At 34.4% G+C, this 24409-nt stretch overlaps 1 protein-coding gene across 2 annotated transcripts in view; it reads right to left on the bottom strand.

Moving 5' to 3' along the window:
* Positions 1-12346: 12346 nt before the first annotated feature.
* Positions 12347-24409, bottom strand: part of HGF (hepatocyte growth factor) — an 87211-nt gene continuing 75148 nt past the window's right edge. For both annotated transcript variants that reach the window (XM_006155767.2, XM_006155768.2), the window contains 5 exons: positions 23185-23259; positions 22261-22407; positions 21468-21574; positions 20942-21087; positions 12347-15678 (listed from right to left, as the gene is read on the bottom strand). In XM_006155767.2, the coding sequence (XP_006155829.1) occupies positions 15502-15678; positions 20942-21087; positions 21468-21574; positions 22261-22407; positions 23185-23259 (652 nt within the window). In that variant the 3' untranslated portion in view covers positions 12347-15501. The remainder of the gene's footprint in view (positions 15679-20941; positions 21088-21467; positions 21575-22260; positions 22408-23184; positions 23260-24409) is intronic.

Genomic DNA, 24409 nt, shown 5'->3' with positions numbered 1-24409 from the left:
TAAAATGAAGGAGAAAGGATTGTGGCATGGCCCTCCCCACCATGGGGTGATTTCTCACTTTCCCTCTCACTGTCTCTGTCTATCTCTCTGGTGAGAGCATGCACCTTATGGCAAAAACCTTTTTAAAAAAATGGAGAGTGTGCTTCTTTCCTCTTTTCAGCTATCTGGAACACAGACTGGCCGATGGGACCATTTTGCACATAAAATGAACCTAAGTACCAAGAATAATCAGTAGCAAAATAAGAGTTCATGAGATGGCCAAACAAACAGTTCAAGTCTTGGACCTAGTAGTTTGGAAAATACACTGGACATGTGTGTGAGCACCTAAATTCCCAAAAGGAGAAAAGAGGATAAGGAATTGCTGTGTGATCTTCATCCATAGGGGGCAGATGTGATTTCTCATTTTCTCCATCTCTTACTCTGTCTCTCTCCAGTGAGTGTACATACCCTATAACAAAAACTAAAAATAAATAAATAAATAAGTGGAAAAAAAAACCCTAAAATTGACATCATAATTATTTTAGGGACTGGACCATGGTACAGTAGTAAAAACCACACTCTGGGCAACAGACACTCATGGAAAGGTTGCTGGTTCATCTCTCCTGGCTAGGGCTGAGGGTGATTCTAGGTGTCAGGGCCCTGTCAAGCTTGCTATGTCTCTTTCTCTCTTTTACTTGCTGTCCCTCTGTCTTTCTTATTCATAGAATCAATGAATGAATGAATGAATAAAACTTTAAAAATTATTTAATTTAATGTAATTATTGTAAAGGCATGTATGTATAAAGTATTCTAAATTTTATTTCATGGAAGAAAGGCAAGAATATCAGGGCCTGTGGTTTAGCGGTAAATGTGACACGTGTTTCCCTGTAGTTATTATGTACAGTGGCAACACTTGATGTAGAAACTGAGCTCCCAGGAAGAGGGATCAACTCTGAGAGCCATGTCTAAGAGGTTTTATATGCGACAATATTCAATCTCTAAGTGAGCTTAATCCGGTTAACAACTGCACAGCTGAAATCCCACTGCTTCAGGGAAAGTAGGTTCTTTAAGGATAGCCATCTAAAAACAGATGAAGTAGATCTAAAGCAGCACAACAGGAGGCTAGTAAAACTGAACAAGAAAGGCGGGGCCCAGTCAGCCAGCTGGTTGGGGTAAAGGCTAAGAGGAAGCAATGCCTAGTGTCAACTGAAAACAAAAACAGGATTTAGCCAAAAAGGGGAAAGGAGTAGGCAGAATTCTCTCAGAAAGACACAATGCCATGGCAAATTTATTGAGGCAAGAAATAAGGGGACAAATACAAACATAAACACCAAAACAAAAGCCATCTGTATTTTGTCAAGAAACTACGATGATACCTCTGCCTGAAGCAGAGCTAATAAGGCGGGAAAGTGGGGGTTAACTCTGAGGTCACAAAGACATTTGGGGTCTGTATCCTGGCATATGGAGAGTGAAGGATTATAACATGATCTAATTTTTTCACAAGTACTTTTTATTTCTTATGTTTTTAAGAATTATTTATTTAATTTTGTTTATTATTATTTTAATTTACTATAGGGCATATGTGCTCATAAGAAAGAGAGAAAGAAAGAGAGAAGGTGAGAAAGTAAGCTGCCAGGTCCAGGACTTGAACCACAGTAAACCATGTGAGAGTCCAGTGGCTCAACCACCACACCACCTGCTGGCCCCCAAAACATGCTTTTTTTTCATTTTTATTTTTAACTTTTTTTTTAGTTTTTATTTTTAACCCTTTTTTTTTAGTTTTTAGATTTTTTTTTCCTATAGGGCGCGTTCACGTGACAAAGAGACAAAGAGAGATCGAGTGACAGAAAGCAAGAAATCATCCCCTAGGGGAATGGCCATGTGGCAATCCCTTCTCTCCTCTCAGGATCTTTTTTTTTTTTTTTTTTGAGGAGGTTTTTGTAACGGGGGGAGAGGTTTTTGTCACAGGGCACGGGGGCCCGCCAGACAGACAAAGACAGAGAGACAGAAAGTGAGAAATCACCCCCTGGGGGGATGGCCATGCTGCAATCCCTTCTCCTCCATTCTCCTCTCGGGATCTTGGGCATGCACGCACACATGCCTGGCATGAGTTTTAAGCCACTGGGTCCGGGATGCAAACCCTGGTTGACTACATGAAAGTCCAACGACATAGTCATTATGGTAATTGCCGGTCCCTCCTCTCAGAATCGAGCAGGCACACAGGCCGGGCGAGGATTTTAAGTCGCCCGGTCCAGAACTCGAACTACAGTTGACTATGTGGGAGTCCAGTGATGTAACCATTACGCCATCTGCTGGTCCCCCAACATGTGCATTTTAAATCGACTAACGGCGTGGAAGAGGATGGCTTAAGTGAGAACCGATATGACTAAATTTGGCTAGTACCTTTTGGGATGCTGAAGCAAGAGAGAGAAACGATGAGGGCTTCAGTTAGGGCCAAGGACACGAATGGGGAGGAGCAATCAATTTCAAGGCATGAATAGAAAGCAAAACCATGAGCACCAGGAGAGCAGAGCTATGGGAAAGCGGGAGAAGACTCTGATGAAAGGGCTCTTACTGCAGGATGCCCGGTTCTAGTGTGGTTGGTTTGACAGACGGTACTACCACAATTGGACAGGAAACATTAGAGAAAACTCAGATTATAGGAAATGAAGTACCTAGTGGATTTACAGGTGGAGAGATGTGCAAGAGTTTGTCTTTCTGAGTAAACCTCAGAAGGGTATTTTGGACTCTAGATACGCTCAACTCTAGGTATAATACCATCAAAGGGGTCCAGAGAAATTCAGGTGACGAAAGTGCAGGCTATATTACAATATTAATAAAAACTACAATTTTCAGTATGTCTTTACTATCACAGGAAAACAAAACAAAACAAAAACAAAAATAAGATAATGCAACTGTGCATCATTGACTGACCAAATGCTGAAGTGACCAAACGTCAGATGATCAGGATACCTCATTTGTCAGGCAGACCTCTTCCCTGAACAGAGCTTATCTCTGAAGGAACGAGAGTTTCCGAAGGGATCATCAGGCCGAGGAGAGCTTTATTATGGTTTTAGACTTGTGAAGATCTTAAGAATAATCGTGGCATTGTAAAGTACATAAAGAGGGTTAGAAGATTTAAACTGATGAATTAAGGTGGCTGAGGATATATGAATTATATATATATATATATAGAATTATATATATATATATATATATATATGGTTTTGATAAGTGCAAGTATTATTTAATAAACCTTTAATAAATTGATAACTCTGTAATTAGGAAACTTAGAGCTAACATTTCTAATGTCTGTTAAGAACTTACCTTCTCAAAATTGGAGCAGCCACAGAACACCCCTGTCCTTACATGAGTAAGTGAAAACAATCCTGAATTTGCAAACATAGCCAGTCTTCCAAAGCTGCTTCAAAAACTAAAAGCACCTCTCTAGGTCAGGAATTCTTTTAGGTTTCTGAATTGGTTGGCCCAGGCAAGGTTGTTTCCAAAGGGGTTGTGAAGAGGTGACCTGCCTTCATCAATCCATTTTATGCTATGGCTTGCCAGTTTGTGCTCTTGCTGGCTTTGAATTTCTACTCCTTTTCTGTCACTGAATGTATCCCAGGAATTCTCCTTACAAGGGCTTCTTCACAGTCAACTTCACAGGTCACGACTGAGTTCAGGAAGGAAGCCAACCGAAGATCCACCTTGGCTTGCTCCTTACGGAGGAGTTTGTCAGGACTGCACCTGGGATTGGCTCCCTCTGCCAGGCCTGTGTTCTGATCCCTTCAGGCTGTCAGGTAGATTGAATCACTCTTTTTTTCTCTTGGGTAGAGTTTTAAATTTTTATTAACTTTATTCTTTTCAAAAATTTTTTTCAAGTACTTAGTTCTTTTGAGATTTTGACTAAATTTCAATATCATGTACTGTATGTGACCTCAGTTGAAAAATAAGTAAATAATGAAAGAAGGTTTTATATTTAAAAAGGAGGAACTCTTGTTTACAGAACTGGCTCTGCCTCTGGTTGTGTGACCCTGAGCAAGTCATTATAGATTTTTCTTCTCTTTTTTTTTTTTCCTCTCCGTACAAGGAAAAGGTGAATTTAAACATGACTTTGCAGCTGGCAAGGTCTATGATTCCATGTAATATAATGCAACGTGTCAAAGATCACAGTATCCTTTGAAGGTGCTTCTCTCTTTTATTGGACACCCTCTGGTATCTGTAACAAAGCTTGGGAGGTACTATTATTGCTTTTGTTTGTTTCAATAAATTCTGAGCTATTTTCCCACAGGGCTTCTTAGAACTCTTACCACTGCGTGGTTCTCCAGAGTTATTTTCTTTCCTTCTTTTTTTTAAATTACTTTTTAATTTTATTTATTATTATTTTAAATTTAACCAGAGAGACAGAGAGAGAGAGAGAAGGAAAGTGAGAAAGCAAGCCACCAGGCCCAGGATTCAAACTGTGGTCGGCCATGTGGGAGTCCAGCAGAGTTCTTTTCTTTCTATCTCACCACCCTATTGCTTTTCCTTGGAAATAATTACATGCCCTTCCTTCCACCAAAGACAAAGGAATCGTCCTTTGCTAAACCAGCCCTTGCCTGCTAATTTTAAACTCCATAGCAATTAGCATTATGAGCAGCTGATATTAAAGTCAGTTATATTTAAAGAGGAGGAAGTCATGTTCCGTTAGCTGATGTCTCATAGAGCTTTGGGCAAGACCAGCTGAGAAGCAGTTTGACCTCTGAATAGCTTCTTGCTCATATCCTGCCCGGATGGTAGTGTTTTCTTGTTTAAATGTGAGTCTTCCCTCTTATTACTTTTTTTTTTTTTTGGAAAATAATTAAAACAAATGTCCAGCAAACAGTGTAAAACAACTTATTGTTGTTTTTTATTGTCATGCAAAATTAATACTGCAAAATTCACCTCTACATCTGTTCTTATTACAAGTTATTTGAGTACTTCCTTTTTCCTAAAATGGATACTGTTATAGAACCCACAATGATGATGTATGGTTGTAATGACGATTAAATGAGATAAAACAGAGCCTGGCAAGTAATAAGCACTGAATAAGCATTATCTATGATTATTAGATCATCGTCAAATATAATTAAAAACGTATGCTGATAAAACATTTGTCAGTTTCCTGCTAGGGAAAAGAAAAAAGAAACACACATAAAATTCATCTCTAAAAATTGCTAGTGTTCTGACCATTTGAGAAACGGTATTCCCTTGATGATAAGGTAAACACATCTCTGAATCTACCGAAAGTGTGATTAGACTCTTGGGAACATAAGGAAGAAGTGGCAAGACTTACAAGGTTAGGAACCTAAAAAAATAAACAAGCACGGGGAAGATAAAGAACAGGATGCAATATTTAGTTCGACAACTCGTACTGTGAGATGGAAGTGATCATAGGATAGAAAAAGTCATATTAAAATTTGGGGGATTTAAGATGATAACAAAATTGAATCAAGATTAAGAGGGGATGGGCTGAAAAGCTCATTAAAATCTCGTTGTATCCTCATAAAGCCATTTGTACTTCTCAGTTAACACGTCCATGTCCCTGTTTCATGCCTACCTCACAGAATTGTCTGTATTTGTAAGAAGAGCAGGGTCCAAGATATATTTCTATTGTACCTCCAGCACCTAGCACCACTGTAGGTAGTACTCGATAAATACATGCTGATTTAAAACCAAAGTATATGGCAGAAGCCAAGTAAAACCACCTCTCCAACAGTACCCGCAAATGAATGTGGATATGTTACCATTTTAATAGTGAACAAAAACTTGAAATTGTAATTCACTAGTATTTTGGAATTTAATTTTAGAAAAAGACTAAAACTGCCCCCATCAAAGATAAAGAAATCTCAAACTACTAACTCATTCTTTTTTTTTTATATTTATCATGCAGTACCTAGCCTAACCTACATTCTCATAAAGGCCACAATCTAGTAAGAGAGACAATACTAATTTAAATATGAAAGTAACATTTTAATCAACTGAGGTAAATGTTCTGAAATTGAAGCATCTTTGAAATGTGTAACTGGGCCAGGAAGGTGGGTGGGGGGACAATTGTTGACATTTAGTTTCAATGATGAACTAAGCATTAGTCAGGCAAAAACTTGTATGTGGGGGGATAATTCCAGGCAGAAAAAAAAAAAAACCAAAAAAAACAGCAGATGCAAAGGTTTTAAGGAAGGAAAGAACTTAGCATATTTTCAGAACTGAAAGAGTCTGGTGTAGCTGGAATGTAGAAGTAAATGGAGAAGTGATTGATGAGTTGAACAACCAGCAACAGTTTGTACAAGTATTAATCAGCCCATGGGAAACCAGGGAAGGATTTTAAGCAGAAGAATAACACAGGGTTATACTTTTAAATGTGTACTCTAGAAAATGGCTAGAAGATGCATATATGTGGAATAAACAAGTTGAGATTATTGTAGTGACGAAAGTGAAATAAAGTTGTAGTTTAGGCTAAGGTAGACCCACTTGAAGACATGTGAGTCAAGAGATTATTTGGGGAATAAATTTGGTATCTTGATTGTTTGGATACAGAAAGGGGGACACAAATAGGCTAAAAAAAATTACTGGATTCTGGTTTAAGCAAACTAGATTGAAGCATCCTTTTTTTTTTTTTAAGAATTATTTATTTATTTATTTTAATTTGACCAGAGAGGGACAGAGTGTGTGTGTGTGTGTGTGAGAGAGAGAGAGAGAGAGAGAGAGAGAGAAAGAAAGAAAGTTGACAGGTCTGGGACTCGAATCACGGTCAGCCACATGGGAGTTCAGTGCCCTTAACCACCATGCCACCTGCTGGACACAGATTTATGCATCTTTAATTAAGAAGATTATAGTTGGGCCAGATGGTGAAACAGAGGTGATGCAAATGGACCCACAAGGAAAAAGTCCCAGTTCATGTCCTGGGATATCTCTGAGCACTGGGGTTGAGGCTGAGGGTGGATTGGGGCATGAAAGACCTTCTAGGGGTGCCTCTCTCAGAGAAGAAATAAAATAAACTTAAAAAACAATAAGATTAAAGGGAAAGGGGTTCCATTTTGAGTACCTTTAATATAGATGCTGAGAGCACATCTAAGTAGGGTTGTCAAGTGGACAGCTGAACTTTTCCTCTTTATCTGTACCTGCGTCTTCAGTACATTTCTTTTGACCTACTTTGCTCACCTACCAGCCAACTTTACCGAAGTTAGGGCAGTGGAAACATGCTGAGAACTATGAAGATGAGAAAGGAGTTATGATATTTTTAGAGAGCAATTTTAGTATAAAGAAACCTTAGTTTTCACTATTGTCAAAGATTAATAAGTGCTAGAGACAATGTACAGCACAGTGACTGTAGTTAATATTGGGTCATTGGAAAAGTCATGACACATTTTTGGGTAGAAGAACATAGAAAAAAATACATCATGACTTTTTGGACAACCAACATATATATGCGAAATTTGTTGAGTAGAAATCAAGCATCCTAATAACACACACACACACATTAACAATCATATGAGGTCATGGATATGTTAGTTTATGGTAATTATGTTACAACATACACCCATATCAAATCGTGTTCTATACCCTAAATGTATACAGTTTTTATTTGCCAATTAAACCTCTATAAAACTGAGGGTGGGGTCTCTAAGGAACAAAAACAGGTTAAAATAAAAAAAAATAAACAGAGAAGGTAAAAGAATAAAAATGGGATACAATAACTGTGGAACTGGATTTATACTCTATGCTTGTTAATTTTAGGATGACTCATTACAGTTACTTTGTAAGTGGATTTGGGAAACACAAATGATTGTGATTAAGATGGAAAAAGGCTAATAAAAAAATAATGGTTTAGATCTTTTTGTTGACCTTATTTCTGGGGACATGTAAATGCCTCCAGAAATCGCTCAGTTCCTTTCTAATTTTGAAAAACTTTTTCTTTCATTTTTCTTTTTAATAATCCTTACTTGCTTTTCAATTTCACAGTTTTACCATATCCAAAGCTGAAAATGTTAGCAGATAAGGGCTTATCTGGAGGCTTAGATGGAAAATAACCAGACCTTTTTTTTTTTTTTAATCTTTAGTGGTTTTACAATAGGACTACCTTTCTTTTTATGTTTGTGTAACCAATTTTGTTTTTATATTCATGATAGGAGAGTTCCTGCAGATGACATGAGGTTTTCAAGAAGTTCAGAGAAAATGTGTATTATTTAAAAATTATGCACTGATTTCAAAAATGTTGGTACCAAAATAAACTAGTACTTTAGTTCTATTTTTCCACAGCATTTTGAAGTTCCCTCATATGTGTATCTTCCTCTCTGGTGAGCACAAGTGCCCTATAGAAATTATTTTTTTTAAAAAGAAATGCCTATGGTTTGAGATTCTATAAGCTAATGGCTGCTGATACTTCATTTTCTCCTTCTTTGTCTTCTTTTTTCTTTTTAATTGTCAAAGGGCCCATGTATTTGCCAGATAGAGAAAGAGAGATTGAGGAGAGAGAGAGAGAGAGGGAGAGAAAGAAAGAAAATATCCATTGTGAGAAATGGTCACACTGCAATCCCTTCTCCATTTTCCCATTCTGTTGGGACTTCAGGCATACACATATGTGTCTGATGTGTCTTTCCAGCCTCTGGGGCAAGGATTTGAACCATAGCCATGTAGGATCCAACTTCCTTACCAACTAGCTCACGGAGCCTGCCTGAGCTTTCTTCATTCTTGTATTCTGCAGCCTTCAAAATTGGGAAGTTCTTCCTAGTACCTAAACTATTTGACTAAATATTAATCTTGTTTTTCCTAAACTTTTACTCTTTTAAACAGAAAGACCTGAGCATTTCCTTTCAGAATGACTCCTTGGATAACTGACAAAAGATATTAAATCATAGTCACACCTGCTCTTTTCTACTCTAAAAATTTTAAATAACTTTTTATCATTTTATAGCTTTGAATTTCCATATATTAGATTATTCATTATTTTTCTTTTTATAGGATATAAATTCTTTGTTTTAGGACATAGTCATATACTCTAAACTATTACTACATTTGGATTTTAAGCCATTTAAAAATTAGAGTCTGTAAAATGAAAATTATCTTTGTAAAACTTAAAAAATACGGACCAATTAATATGAAAATCTTTCAGTTTTCTGTACTTCATTTTGTTGCAGCATGTACCCAGGTTGGTTTCTCTCAGTTAAAAAAAAAAAATCTCATTAAATGAAAACGGTTTGCTAATTAAGTAACAATATTGTGAAACTTCTCAATGCACAGCAGATGGCACAGTCACACATAAGAAATGAGTGGACTATTGTTGACTGAATATATTTTTGTAATAATTGATGTGAGTCTCTTACCTCAGTTATGGCTGTAAGTTTTCAAGGAAGAAAGCCATATGGGAAAAAGTTCACCAGCATAATCTAAACTGTGTTAGGTTAATAAAGTAAACACCTTTTCCTATCAGCAAACTAAAATCAAATTTGCCATTGTTTTTATTCATGAGTGTGCACATGAGAGAGAGAGAGACATGTAAACAGACACTCGCACTCAGCTCATCCCATTGCAGTCCCCTTCTCCAGCCCTCCATCTTGGCAGGATTATGAGGTGCATATCTAATGAATTGTCAGGTCAACCAGAGATCTGAACCCTTGATCAGTTACGTGGCTTCCAAGACTGCAGTTAAATATGCTACCACCTGTGCCATTGAGACCAAGTCTATTTTTAATTTTTAAAAGCCATATTTATAAAAATAAATGTATCAACTCTTTAAAGTTGGGTCTAGCAGGCAGTATGGCAGTATGGGTCAGCCTCAGCGTCCCACAGTGACTGACCCTGAGGCTGACCCTGATACGCAGATTCTGGACATGTTGGCTTAAGAAACAGGCTGGGCACATGTGCATGCATGCTCTAAATCCTGCGAAGAGAGAAGAGAAGAGATTGTGGTGTGGCCATCCACCCAAGGGGTGATTTCTCACTCTTTCTCTCTGTCTCTATCTGGTAAGTGCATGTGCCCTATGGTAAAAATCTAAAATAAAAACAAAAACAAAAGTTAAAAATTACTCTCTTTTCCAGCTGTATGGTCTAGTGTACAAATATAACAAAGCATTTGAAAACAACCTCACCTATTAATTTATGCCTAAAAACAATGAAATGCTAAGTCCTAACATTTTTTTACCCTCAGTGAGAGTTGCACAATTTGTACAAGATCTATAAATCTTTTGTTAACATTGATAAGCCTGCAACAATAGATTATGGAATATAGTACTTATAAAAATATATTGACTTCCATTATATATGAAGCCTCCTCCAAAATAATCTATTAATATTTCTTTTCTTTGCTGTTTTGCTTAGATGTACTGTAGGCAATAACGTATTCTTCATAATAGTGTAAACTCTGCCCCAAATATTACAAATAGTCCTTTTATCTTGAAGTTACTTTAAAATTTTAAGTTTCATAAATAATTCATGCAATTAAGGTATTTATAAATATAAAGGACAAAGGAAAAATATAGGATATTTAGAATAAAACTTTGAACATGAGTTTTGCATGAGAGGTTTAAAATTTGCTAAAAGTGATGTAGAAAGCCCTTTTGGAATTACATAGAGCAGGGATGGTACATGTGTACAATAATAAAACAGAATGGAGATAGGACTTCAGGACTAAGATATAGAGGACAAGCAGACCAGGGTGATTCTATTCAGGATATTAACAAATGCAAGCTAGTTAGAGCATTGCAATTAATGAGAGTAATTAAGTATATTAAGAAACCAACAAAATTATTTTCCAAGTTTTATCAGATCCAGATTTTAACTCAGCTTGCTCTTTCACTTGATTAAGGACCCTGTTCAAACATCATCTCTTTTTTGTTTGTTTGTTTGTGTTTTTTCTTTTCCTTAATTTGCCAAATACCATGTGTGTTTGTTGGAGAGAGATGAAAGGGAGAAGAGCATAAAAGCGCCCCCACCCCATGGGGAAAGGTTATGCCACAGTCCCTTCTCCTCCATCTCCTCCTTTCAGGATTTGGAGCATGCTGACACACATGCCTGGTGTATTTTTCATGCCACCGGGTCTGGGACTCTAACCACACAGTCAGTCATGTGGTATCTAGCTGCTTAACCATCATGCCACTGGTTGGCAAATATCATTTCTTAAAAGAAGTTTCCAGGACTATTTCTTGCTATACCTAAAATAGCTGACTATCATTTCAAAATGAAATGGAGTTCTAGAAAATAGAGGAGAAATTTCAAAATTTAGAAAAAGTAGCAGTATATATATTTGAAATATTCTTACTGGCACCATAAATGAATAAGTGTATATATTCAGCTTTAATCAAAATAAGTGAAAGAATAATTTATTGGGGACTCTATTATTAGATAATATTAATCATCACATGAGCTCTTATTTCTGTGCCAGAAAGATTAGTAGAGGAACCTTTATGGGAGAAAGGCACCATTATATAATTTAAGATATTCAGTGGTGTTATAGACTACTCCTTGACTGGATCATTGACATTTAGTTCTAGTTTGAATCAAATAAATCAATTCAATCAACATTCATTCTGATTTTAATGTGTGTTTTGAAGGTACCCCAAGTAAATCAATTTTTTATAGTCGCCTTTGTAATACAGAGTAACATTGGAAAGGAAATGAGATGATCATTTCTGACAATTCTTTTGTATATATTGGCAAACTATGGTACACCACCATTTTAGTGAATCTGAAGAATGACAAATACTGTATTTTACAATGGGAGAAACAGAAGTGCATAGAGATTAATGGATTACTGAAGAGGACTGATATTGTCACAGGTAGAAGTTGAAATAAAACGATCATTTTTGCAGTAGTTATTAAACAGGTTATATGATATTTCTTGTGATAAAATGTATGTAATTTTTTGTCAATGAAATTGAAATAGTTGCTTTTAGTGCATGAAAGTCCTAGGACAGATGCAAACATGATTGTATATATAATTATAAAAGAGAAGGGAAGCATTTTGATAAAATATTTTATTATTATTAATAATAATATAATCATGGTTACAAAAATAACAACTTTATTAACTACAGAAACTTTATAATACAAGTAATAACCACAGTGTTCCCTTTTTTTTAGGGTAAGCATCCAGCTATACCCTCCAATAGGCAGCTTATCAATTTCCTATTTACACACAAAACAAACAGTCATAATATCCACAGTATTCCACTTTCAGTTTCTGAAAGACAGAAACTTTCTGTGCAAATGGAAATGAACCTATTTTAAAGATACACTGTCAAGATTTATAGGGTCTAGAGAATAATAACATTTTTTTTTTCACATTACCAAGTTCTTGGCTCTAAATTTAGGTAAATTTTGGAAGACCATTTCTTTTAGGACTTTATTATAAAAAGTAATTTATTTTAAAATGGTCTCTAAAAAAGACAAAGGCTACGTGTTTTTATTCAAACCAATATTATGTTTTAAATAAACTTGTCAAAAAATTTTAGGACTTAGCATTTCATATATATTGGGTATAATTAATTGAAAATACTTATATTTTGAATTTGAGTAAGTCAAATGAAAATTTTTTTAGTATGTGAGCTTATTAAAAAAATCTTTATGTTGCAAAACCAGTATTTCTTTTGAGAAAAGTTTAGAAACAAGAAAAAATGTATCTTCTACAATGTCCCACTTCTTGACAGTGTTCTTTCCAAGGGAATGTGTGGCTATAACATTCAGTTTGTACAGTACCATTGGTACCAACAAGAAATATTCACAGGAATAAGTGAAATATAATTTTGCTATCACATGCCATTATTGTTATTTTTCTTGCCTTCCAGTGTCTCACACTTCCCATAGTTTGAAACACTTAGATAGCAAGCAAGAGCCTGTTAATACTAGAGACTGACTCAATATAAACCACTGTACTGAGGACCTGCCCACAGCAAATAGGTAAAAGTCACGCATTTTACAATAAAATTAAAGAAGTATACAAAAGGATTATCATCCCTTCTGCACGGCAGAGACATTATGACACATATTTTAATTTTACATTTCTATTTCTGGTAGACATAAGAAAATGTCTACAATTAAAACAGCATAGAACCATTATTCAAACAGCCCAAACAAAGATAGCATTGAAAAACCTCTAGTGAAAAAGGCATGTTTGTCCATAATGCAAAATAAAATGGATTTTTCGATAAGTTGGATTTTTTGTAGTTTATTTAGAAGAAAACACACCCAGTAAACATTATCCTTCACCAGAGAATAGTGACATTATTATACCTCATCCAGCCATCTAAAATGATCCACCTCACTTTCATAGTAAATTCCACCCATTTCTTCCTGTCACAGAGGAAAGCTCCCAAAGAAAGCATTGCTTTCCACAACATGTTTAATGATTAGTTGTTTTTATTCTTTAATAAAATGGAAAAAACTGAGTTCAAAATATCTAAAATGTTAGCCAGTTCTTGTATGTAGGAAATTCCTATCTCTCTACATGGAAATGTAAGGGAAAAGACATAGAATAAGTATTTTTTTAATGTGAGCATTTTAAAATGTTGCAATTTTCATAAAAGTTTTACACATATCATTAATAAGTAATTAAAGTTATTCAATTCTGAAGAAGAAACTATGAAAAATACTTTAATATTGTGAAAATATGCCTTTGAAATTTCTATGTGTTTATTTAAATAGTGTATTATATAAAAGAGAAGTACAATCAACTGATTAGGTGTCTCATTGCTTCCGCTGATAAGTTTCTTGATACCGTTACGCCTTAACATGAAACAATACAGTGCAACTTGCATACGCATTTCTGGATTTGCTGCCCTATACTCTGTGAACAAAGCTTGCCAGTAAATTTAAAACTGTTTTATTCCAAATGGAATTGCAAGGGTTAAGAGATTTGGCCTTAACAAAGTCATTCAAGAGAACCAAGCCAGAGAAATGGGAATACTATATTTAAAGTGTTCAAATAATTATTTTATAAGATGTTTTACACAGGAAGATTATGTGAAAATTCAAAGCCGATCCTATTTTTTACTCTACTTCTTAACAAATACATGCTCCTTTGCTAAGCATGACAGATGCAGTAATAGAAATTTGATTATAATCGTTAAGAATACAAAATTTAAATGACTATTTCCCATGACATTAGGACAGATCTTTGTAAAACAAAACTTTTAATGGAGATACCTGGATAAAAAATCAGATTCAGCAGATTTAACTCTACTTTTGAAAACATAATCGAATACATAGCTAAAACTATTCTTAAGATCTGGAAAACTTTCTTTCCTTTGATACTTTTTTACACTCTACTTGACTAAGCCTTAATTAGGATAAAAAAATCCCATGTTGAAACAAGTATTTTTGTTTTCTCTCAATATGTACTTTGATTCATGATTTGATAGACTATTTAAACTCTGTAGGCATGGAAATTTTTCTCTTAAATATATATATTTTTTAATTTAAAAAGAGTGAGCTACAAGCCTATCACAATAAGTCTTTGAATTAACCTGCTTAATACATTTTAAATGATTAAAACACCTTTAAACTTCTTTAATTATACACTTATTTGAGAATCTAAGAAATGCTTTAGGAAAATATATCTACAAATACCTTGCATAAATACATAGCCCAAGTTTTTTTGTTGGGGGATAATATAAGTACTCATATCACTCTCTCTCTCTGTTTTTAAGAATTAGAAACTACATAAAATAACTAGAATAATATTGGGTCATCAAAAAGTCATGACTAAATGACTAATAAATATATGTTGACACCTATAATAGGTGTTATTTAACTGTTAGTTATACACACCAGAAATACCAGCCAGTGGAATTCATCTGAGGATTATGTATGAAAAAATAACTAGCCACTTTTATCTTGCACCTTTGCATAATATTTCTACTGGTCTTTAGAGATTTCTATTTTTATTTTTTGAGAAAAAAATTTAAGTACATACATCCAAAATATCCAAGGGTTACATTACTATGGCACAATTTAAACTATATTGCATACACATATGTTGCCAGGCATGTCTATGTGGGTGTGTTTTTGCAAAAGTGTGTACCAGATAGCAGGATACACAGTGAGGAGAAATGAATTAACTGTAACATATGAAAGTGATATAATTTAATATAGAGTTACAATTTAAGGTCATAGGTATAAATTGGTTTGGTGAGTTAAAGTGATGTTTAACTTATGGTTTATTCATTAATAAGAGATTGACCTTGGAAAGCAGCATAGAAATTAATCAGTCTTTTCTATTAAATCTTTTATCATCCAGCAAGTATTCCTCTGCATTTTTTTAACCCATTCAAGTATCTTCAGGAGATATGTTACTTCACTTGCATGTACCTTAATTCACTTCAACATTTACAAAATAACACTGACAAACAAAACAACAGAAAACATCCATAAATAATAATGAGTATCTTAACAAACATGACACTCAAGTAGTTGTCGTAGGATTATTTTAAGTGACATTTTAATTCCGCGTTCTCTGAATCTTCATGTAAAAGAGAGTTGTATTGATGCATGTTTCAGACACACTTACTTTAGCTATGATTGAGGTACTTTATATGTTAATATAATTTTGTGTATCCATTTTGCATAATATGCTACTCGGACAAAAATACCAGGACGATTTGGAATGGCACATCCACGACCAGGAACAATGACACCAAGAAGCATTCTCATTTTATTTTGTTCACAAACAAGTGGGCCACCATAATCCCCCTAGGAAGAAGAGATTCAACAACAGCAAAGCATTATTTTATAAATAAAAACAATTCATTAATATTATCCTGTATAGATTTGCATCGCAAAGGTACATTTCACAAAAGAGGGAATAGCTGCAACTTAAATATGAAGACATAAATATTGATGTACTAGACCGTTAGTTGTCTGTTTCTTTTTTTAATTCTTTATTTTTTTATTTATTTTTTCTTTTGTTCCGGAGGGTACCTGTATTCACCAGAGAGAGAGAGGGAGGGAAAGTGAGAAATCACTCCCCACAGAAAATGCTAATGCCACAGTCCCTTTCCTCTATTTCTCTACTTTTGGGATTTGGAGTCTGAATGCACATGCACACATGTGTTTTTCAAGCTGCTGGGTCTGGTACTCAATCCATGCAGTTGGCCACGTGGGATCCAATAGCCTCAATCACCTCACTATGCACTGCCTCCAGTTGTCTTTCTATTGAACTCGTCAAGTAAGAGGTAAGAACAAAATTCAGAGTGTTCTATCTTGTGTAGTATTCACTTAGGAATGATTTACTCTTTCAAAAATACTCTCCTTTTTTTAAAAAAAATAATTTTATTTATTATTTTTCAATTTTACAAGAGAGAGAAACAGCAAAAGTAAGAAAGCAAGCCACCAGGTCAGGGACTAGAACCACAGTCAGCCATGTAGGGAGTCCAGGACTTTAACCACCATGCTACTTACACTCATATTCTTTTAAGTGTGTGTTTATTTCTCTCATATGGGAGTGATAGGGTGAGAGAGAGAGTCAGCAAAATACAAGAGCCTCCTATAGGATTTCCAGGCCAGAATCCACTGCCAGCGTTTGCCAGCCTGGATCACAGGCACATACATGAACACCTAGTTTGTTCATGGAAATCCTGAATGCTAACTCATGTGGGTCCAGATGTGTTACCATCTGGTTCCTTCAACGTTCTTTATCTTTGCTGAATGAAGACTATTACATAATCATTGTTACTTATTTAATAAAGAGATTTAATATTTGATCTTCTAATCTTCACAATATTTCAAATAGAGAATTTAAAATATATAGAAAGAAACCAACCTGTAATTCTATAGATTTAATAAGTAAACTTTATTGAGTTTTCTATTTCTAAAGTTTTGTCTTTCTTCCAAATCTGTCCCTAGATTATCTTAATAAGTTAAATTAAAAAAAAAAACCTTGTAATTCTTAATATAATTCTATTTATTACTTGGAAACTGTTTTTTCAGAGAAAAGTGATGTTCCACCACTTATCATTGGTATTAGTAATTAATATAGTTTATAGTTTTATTTTATACCCTTCTTTCCATTGGGTAGTTATGATTTCATAGTATTTCCTATAATAGCAATCCTGCTGTATCACTAGAGAGAGGTAGATGAGAGATGATACATAGACTGATAGATGATTGATCTGTTGATACTAGAACCACAGTCAGCCATGTAGGGAGTCCAGGACTTTAACCACCATGCTACTTACACTCATATTCTTTTAAGTGTGTGTTTATTTCTCTCATATGGGAGTGATAGGGTGAGAGAGAGAGTCAGCAAAATACAAGAGCCTCCTATAGGATTTCCAGGCCAGAATCCACTGCCAGCGTTTGCCAGCCTGGATCACAGGCACATACATGAACACCTAGTTTGTTCATGGAAATCCTGAATGCTAACTCATGTGGGTCCAGATGTGTTACCATCTGGTTCCTTCAACGTTCTTTATCTTTGCTGAATGAAGACTATTACATAATCATTGTTACTTATTTAATAAAGAGATTTAATATTTGATCTTCTAATCTTCACAATATTTCAAATAGAGAATTTAAAATATATAGAAAGAAACCAACCTGTAATTCTATAGATTTAATAAGTAAACTTTATTGAGTTTTCTATTTCTAAAGTTTTGTCTTTCTTCCAAATCTGTCCCTAGATTATCTTAATAAGTTAAATTAAAAAAAAAAACCTTGTAATTCTTAATATAATTCTATTTATTACTTGGAAACTGTTTTTTCAGAGAAAAGTGATGTTCCACCACTTATCATTGGTATTAGTAATTAATATAGTTTATAGTTTTATTTTATACCCTTCTTTCCATTGGGTAGTTATGATTTCATAGTATTTCCTATAATAGCAATCCTGCTGTATCACTAGAGAGAGGTAGATGAGAGATGATACATAGACTGATAGATGATTGATCTGTTGATCTGTGTGTTTATGTATATAGAGCATATTTATATGTTATTTGTGCACATTCATATCTATCTATCTATAGATAGAGAGAGAGAGAGATACGGTTATACATATGGTTATATACCATTACAACTGTCTTATATTACTTTCATACATCATGTAGTCTCCTAAGAAGGCAATGACTGTCTTTTGGCATCTTTATATGAAAAGGGGTGTTTGGGACTACCTTAAATTCCCTCTAATATTGTTCTAACAGCAACGTTATTAGATAAGTTAAATCACAGCAAATTTTAGTTTTGTGATGCAGGTGGAAAGAAGATAGCAAGAACATCCTATAGCAGAAAAAGTCAAGCTGGGGTTGAAGTAGAAAATCGAATGGCAAAGGAAAACGGTGTGTTCTAACTGACTTTTATAACTATGTCAATGTAATGATAGAAAGCTAACTTTTAATCCAATGCACCAAGTGATTACTAAAAAGAACTTTTGAGAGCGATTCACTTTAGATACGTTACTGTAATACTATTGAAACTATTCAAACACTTAAGAGATTTCCTTTTCAAATATCTATCTTCTTTTTAAAATTCTGCTATAGGGTACATGTGCTTGCTGGAGGAGAGAGGGAGTGAGAAAGCACCCCCTGGGGAGAGAGCCAAGGAACAATCTCTTTTCTTCCATTCTCCTCTCAGAATTTTGGGCACACACGCCCAGAGTGTCTCAGGCCTCAGAGTGCCGGACTAAGCTACATAATAGGCCATGTGGGTTCCACCGTACTTAACCACTATGTCACTGGCTAACCTTTAAATTTTTTAGTAGTTATTAAAATGTCTTGTTTTAAATTTGAGTGATTATATATATTTTGACTCTAAATAAATTTACATATAAGTGTATGAATAAAATTATAAATATATTTTAATAATAACCAACATAAAATAAATATGTATTTAGAAATAAATGCCCTACAAATACATGTTTGTAAACATATTAATCAATTTATTATAAATACATTACTTATAATTTTATGTAAATAAGTAATGTTTTTAATAACATGTATTTATAAATAAATAAATATATATACATACACACACATACATATATATATGTGTGTATATATACATATATATATATAAATAGAGCTAACTGTGGTGGTGAGCAGTAATGCAAAGTCTTGAAATGCTGGATTCACACAGGGATCCGAGGTTGGTGTCCCAAGGCCTCCCTACATGATGTACTAGGGGATCACAGCATGAAAGACCCTTTGTGGGTGTTGGCAGGTTGTGTTTCTCTCTTTATCTTTCATGAAAGGAAGAAATAAATTAAAAAAAGAAATTATGGAGGATACATATTTTTTGAGGAATGGCAGAATCAATGTGAAGTCCTGTTTTACTAACAGGATGATGATAATGAAACTAAGGGATAAAGGGAAAGTAAGGGCACTGAGAATGTAAAAATGACAAACAACATTAAGAGTTATTCCTGAAAAGCAGTTGTCATGTCAGTATTAGTAATGGTAATGAGGTTGGGATAAATACATTGCTTCCTTGATGATCTCCCAAACTGGGTCTAGCTCAAAACTTCCATGCTCATGAGACTCTCAGGGTTAAAGACAAAAAAAAAAAAAAAAAAAAGTACCTATTTATTTCTCCTAGATTTTTCTGTTATAATGATTACAGTAGTGTTCATTAGCTGGAAAGACACCAAATTTAAAAGTGTTTATAAATATATAATCTGCTTCTAATCATATCCTTTTAGGGCAGTTTAAAAAATTTTTAATTTAGTAAAACATTTTCTTATTCTTTAGAAATAAAATCTCAAGTAAGGTATATATGCATTTTAGTACATACTTATGTTCCACACTTAAGATATGCATTTTCCCATATACAAAGTACATTTCATTATTATTTAACTCATTTCGTGTTTTTCTACATATAATGTTCCACAATTCCAGAACTCCAAGGCTTGGAGAACATGTCTCTCATATTCAAAATACATCTGAAATACAACATTTAACATCCTATTTTTGTAAAGGAAGGGTAGGAATACTGTCAAGTTAAAAAACAGTTGCCTAACAAATGAAACAGTTCAAGCTCTTAAAGTTAGAAACTTTGACCTTTAGGTTTTTAAAATAGAATTTGTTTACACACACACACACACACCAGCCTAACCAAAACCAGATTTAGAAGTTTAAAACTAGGCATGTATCTTGAGATAATATTATTAATGAGGTTCATTTAAGGAGAATTTGGGAAGATCAGATATATTTAGAAAAACATTAGAAATATGCAAACTATTATATTAAACTGAATTGGATACTTCTGATTTACACAGCTTTCCCTTAGAGTTCTAGTTACATTCATCTATTGTTCTTTTGAGAGGGCTATGTCATTATAGTAAGGTGTGATTGAAGCATGGATCATCTCACTGTTTAGTTCAGAGAAATAAACAAGAATAACAGAGTTCATTCTCAGTTTCTCTCTCCTAGAATAGGTTAGTATACAGTTATTTTGATTTGAGAAAAGAAAACAAACAAAAACCAGGAAAAAACTATGCTGTCAATCACATATTCCTTTTTTCAAGAATTATTTATTTTATTTTATTTATTATGATTTTTAGTTTAAATAAAAATTATGCTATAGGACATGTGGCTCAACAGAGTAAGACAGAGAGAGAAAGTGAGAAAGCAGGTTGCCAGGTCCAGGACTAGAACTACCATCCACCATGTGAGAGTCCAGTACCTTTAGCACCACACCATCTGCTGGCCCCAGACATACTTTTTTGGGGGGGTGGGGGGGTTGCCTTAAGGTGTGTGGAAAAAGTGAGAGACAGACACAGTGAGAGAGAAAGTAAGAAATCACCCTCCAGTGGGGATGGCCACTCCGCAATCCCTTCTCCATTCTCCTTCTGGGGTTCTTGGGCATTCATGCACATGTGCCCAGTATAATTTTCAAGCCACCTGGTCCAGACTCAAACCACGGTTGGCCATGTGGGAGTCCAGAGTCCAGAGATGTAACTGCTACATCATATGCTGGTTCCCAGATATTCCTTTTTAAATAGCTTTTTTTTTCTTTTTTCCCTTACCTCACATGGTCCTGATCCAATCTTTTCAGCCCCTGCACATATTTCAGACTCATTCAGAGTCACCTTCCCTTGATGATGCTGGCTGCATTTCTCATTCCCCATGATATAAAGATGTGCTACTCTTAATAGACCATCAGAGTTGATCACTAGAACAATGCACAAAATAAATAGTCAGTACAAGGTAATTGAGAGAAACATAAGAAACAAAATGTTAAAAATATGATATTGCCTTGTCTTTTCAAATCTAGCATAGGGCAGCTCCGTGGTTGGTTAAGTGATTAAGGGAGTTGGATCCCACATGGCCAGCCACCATGGGAATCCTAGCCATGGTGGCTTGAAAAACATGCCAGGCATGTGTACATGCATGCACGAAAGTATAACAGGATGGAGAAATGGAGAAGAGACCAAGTTGTGACCACATCCTTTTGAAGGATGCTCTCTCCCTCTCCTTCTGTCTCTCTCTCCCTGGTGAGTGCACATGCCCTCTGAAAATAAGAAAAAAGAAAACAAGTAGAAATGAGCTTACATCCAGTGTAGCCCCAGCCATAAACACTACAAGTGGTTTTTTCAGGAATCGTGCATCCATAATTAGGTAAATCAATTGTACTAACAAAGTCATCCAAGAGAGCAGGCCTAAAAAGAGAAAATACAGTGGTAAGGATTCTCATTGGATTCAACATAAAATTCATATTTAAGCTGTATCAATTTAGTATGATATTTAGAGAGAATAATTCTTGTTTCTTAAAAGGAAAAGGAATAATACATAATGATGAAATCTTGGGTAGATAGTGGAGAAATGATTCATTGCTAATGTAGTCATGCTGGGAAAACTCATTTTCCATATATTTCCAAAAATATGCTGTGATCGAATATTAAAAATGTTAAAAAAATCTAAGCCAATAAATAATAAAATAAATAATTTTTAAAAGGAAATAAGTTATTTATAAAGATATTGACATTATTTAAATGTACAAAAATATGAATAATCTTGGCAAAAAAGAATAAATCATTATCTTTACAAAAATTATTTTACATTTTAGAGTTATCAAATACCCACTTATTAAAATTCACTTTTAAAGCAAGCTGAGCAGACTATTGGTCCAAATTTATTACTCCCACTTTATTTATTGATTTTTGAAAATTTTGCCAATGCTTCTCTATATATGCACCTACACACACAATATAAACACGCTTTTCTTGACATATGACATATGCTTTTATAGTAAATGTATATGAGAAAAAATTAGCCACACAGCTGAAGAAAGCTCTTTACCAATTTCATCTAGGTTAAAAAAGAAGAGAAAATCAAATCTCTTAACCTTGCAAGCTTCAATAAAACCAGATCTGACCCTTCAGGGCCATATACCAGCTGGGACACATTTAGAACCTGCTTGCGCCTCTCATCTCCTCGTCCATGGACATCATGAATGCCAAGCCAAGCTTCGTAGTCTTTCAAGTCTTTGTTCCTAAGTGAAAAATTGAATGTAAAATACAACTCCAAATTGTGTAATATTTTCATTATTTGTTTTTTAGCTTATAAGGGCAGACAACCTAAATTTAAAATTTGATGCAAAATATAATAAAGTATCCATCTTTCAGGGGAGATTGTGAATACTGCAACCATTTACAGAAAAAGATTTTAAATTGGTGAAACTCTAAGTGGCTGTTTAAAAACTTTTTATTATTCTGGCTGGTGAGAGAAAGTACCCTGTGGACAAGGTAAAACACTTCACATAGATTATAATTTTACTATAAAATTTTGCTTTATTTATCTCATCTGTGTATATATTTGGTTTATTAATTGTAGTTGAAGTTTTATACAAACAAAATCAAAGTGACTCTTTAGGTAAATTTTCTTTGAAGATCATTCCCCAAATTATTCTAACTCTAGCTTTACATAGAAAAAGAATGAGAAGTCTGTCAATACTTCACAAATAGAATATCTATCTAGAAATACAGAGAACAAGTGACATTTTGGTTATAAACTAATTACATAATTCTAGAAAATCTTTTCCACATCAGAATAATGCTAAATCATTAAAAAAAAAAAGAGGTAAACTAAAGTGGTACCAAGCATGTAAACATCAGTGAAATCAAAGTTTTGTAAGCTAAACTTTAAAAAAGAATTTATTAGCACTTCATGCGAGTGAATGTATGTAAATACATAGTCTCAGCTTAGACGCTAAGTCGAAGGCATACATATTTTCAATACTCAAAACAAATATTGGTTTCAAAAATTTTACCGAGAAGGGAAACACTGTCTTGCAGTAAGAACCCAACTTTCCTTTATCAATGATCCTCCACAGATATGTTTATTTCTATGAGAAAGAGAAAAAAGAAACAAGTAACATCTGGGCAGTAAGAGTGCCTGCCAATTAATGCAAAACCTGTGGCTCTATTTGTTAAACAATAAATGCACTGGAGAGAAAAATGTAGAAACGATTCCATTGGAAGAAAATGATTAGTTCTTCTATTTGAGAGGTGATATTCAGTCATTGTAGCATAAACACATTTTTTTCATAATAAGATACACAATATGTATATATACTATTTATATATGTTTATATTGAGAAATGTTTTCAAAGTCAACTTTATTTTTGTCTAGTTTGAAGAACTCAGGGACCAGCAGATAGCATAATGGTTACATTACTGGACTCCCATGTAGTCAACTGTGGTTAGAGTCTCAAAACTGACGTCAGGTGCACATGCATGTGTACCCAAAATCCTGAGAGGAGAAAGGAGAAGGGATTGTGGTGTGGCTATCCCCCCCCGGGGAGTAATTTCTTGCTTTCTGTCTCTCTGTTTCTCTCTGTGTCTCCAGTAAGCACACACACTTTACAGCAAAAATCTTTCTTTTTTTTTTTAAGAATTATTTTATTTATTTAACTTTTAATTTGACCAGTTAGTAGGGAGGGAGGGTGAGAGGGAGAGAAAGAGAGAGAGAGAGAGAGAAACAGGGAAAGTGAGAAAGCAAGCCGCCAGGTCTGGGACTCAAACTGCAATCAAACCTGTAGGAGTCTAGTCCCCTTAACCACCAGAGCACCTGCCAGCCCCGCAAAAATCTGTCTTAAAAAAAAGGGGAAACTCAGTTTTTATATCCATACCCCAAACACACATCCAGACATGTATGTGCATCTATACTGTGAGAGAAAAGTATACGCTCCAAATTTAGAATAAGAAAGAAATAATGTGAGCCTACTTTAAATTCAGTGTTTGGCTATGAAAAATGGATGTTCTTATGTAAAGCCAGAAAACCATTCAGTGGTAGTAATATATATTATCGTACACTATTTCCTTCTTTCAATGTCATTTAATTTTGCTATATTAACTTAAAGTATAACTGAGTTTAAAGAAATGTATTTGTTCAGTGTACGACCAGCAGTAAAACGTTCTACTTATAAAAGTGAAACATTGTTTTTTTTATAAAATAACCTAGGAAATTTTAAAATATTTGTAGAGAATAATAAG

The sequence above is a fragment of the Tupaia chinensis genome, unplaced genomic scaffold, assembly GCF_000334495.1.
Source record: "Tupaia chinensis unplaced genomic scaffold, TupChi_1.0 Scaffold000466_1, whole genome shotgun sequence".
Classification (NCBI taxonomy): Eukaryota; Metazoa; Chordata; class Mammalia; order Scandentia; family Tupaiidae; genus Tupaia; species Tupaia belangeri.
This window is presented reverse-complemented; position numbering and strand designations above follow the sequence as displayed.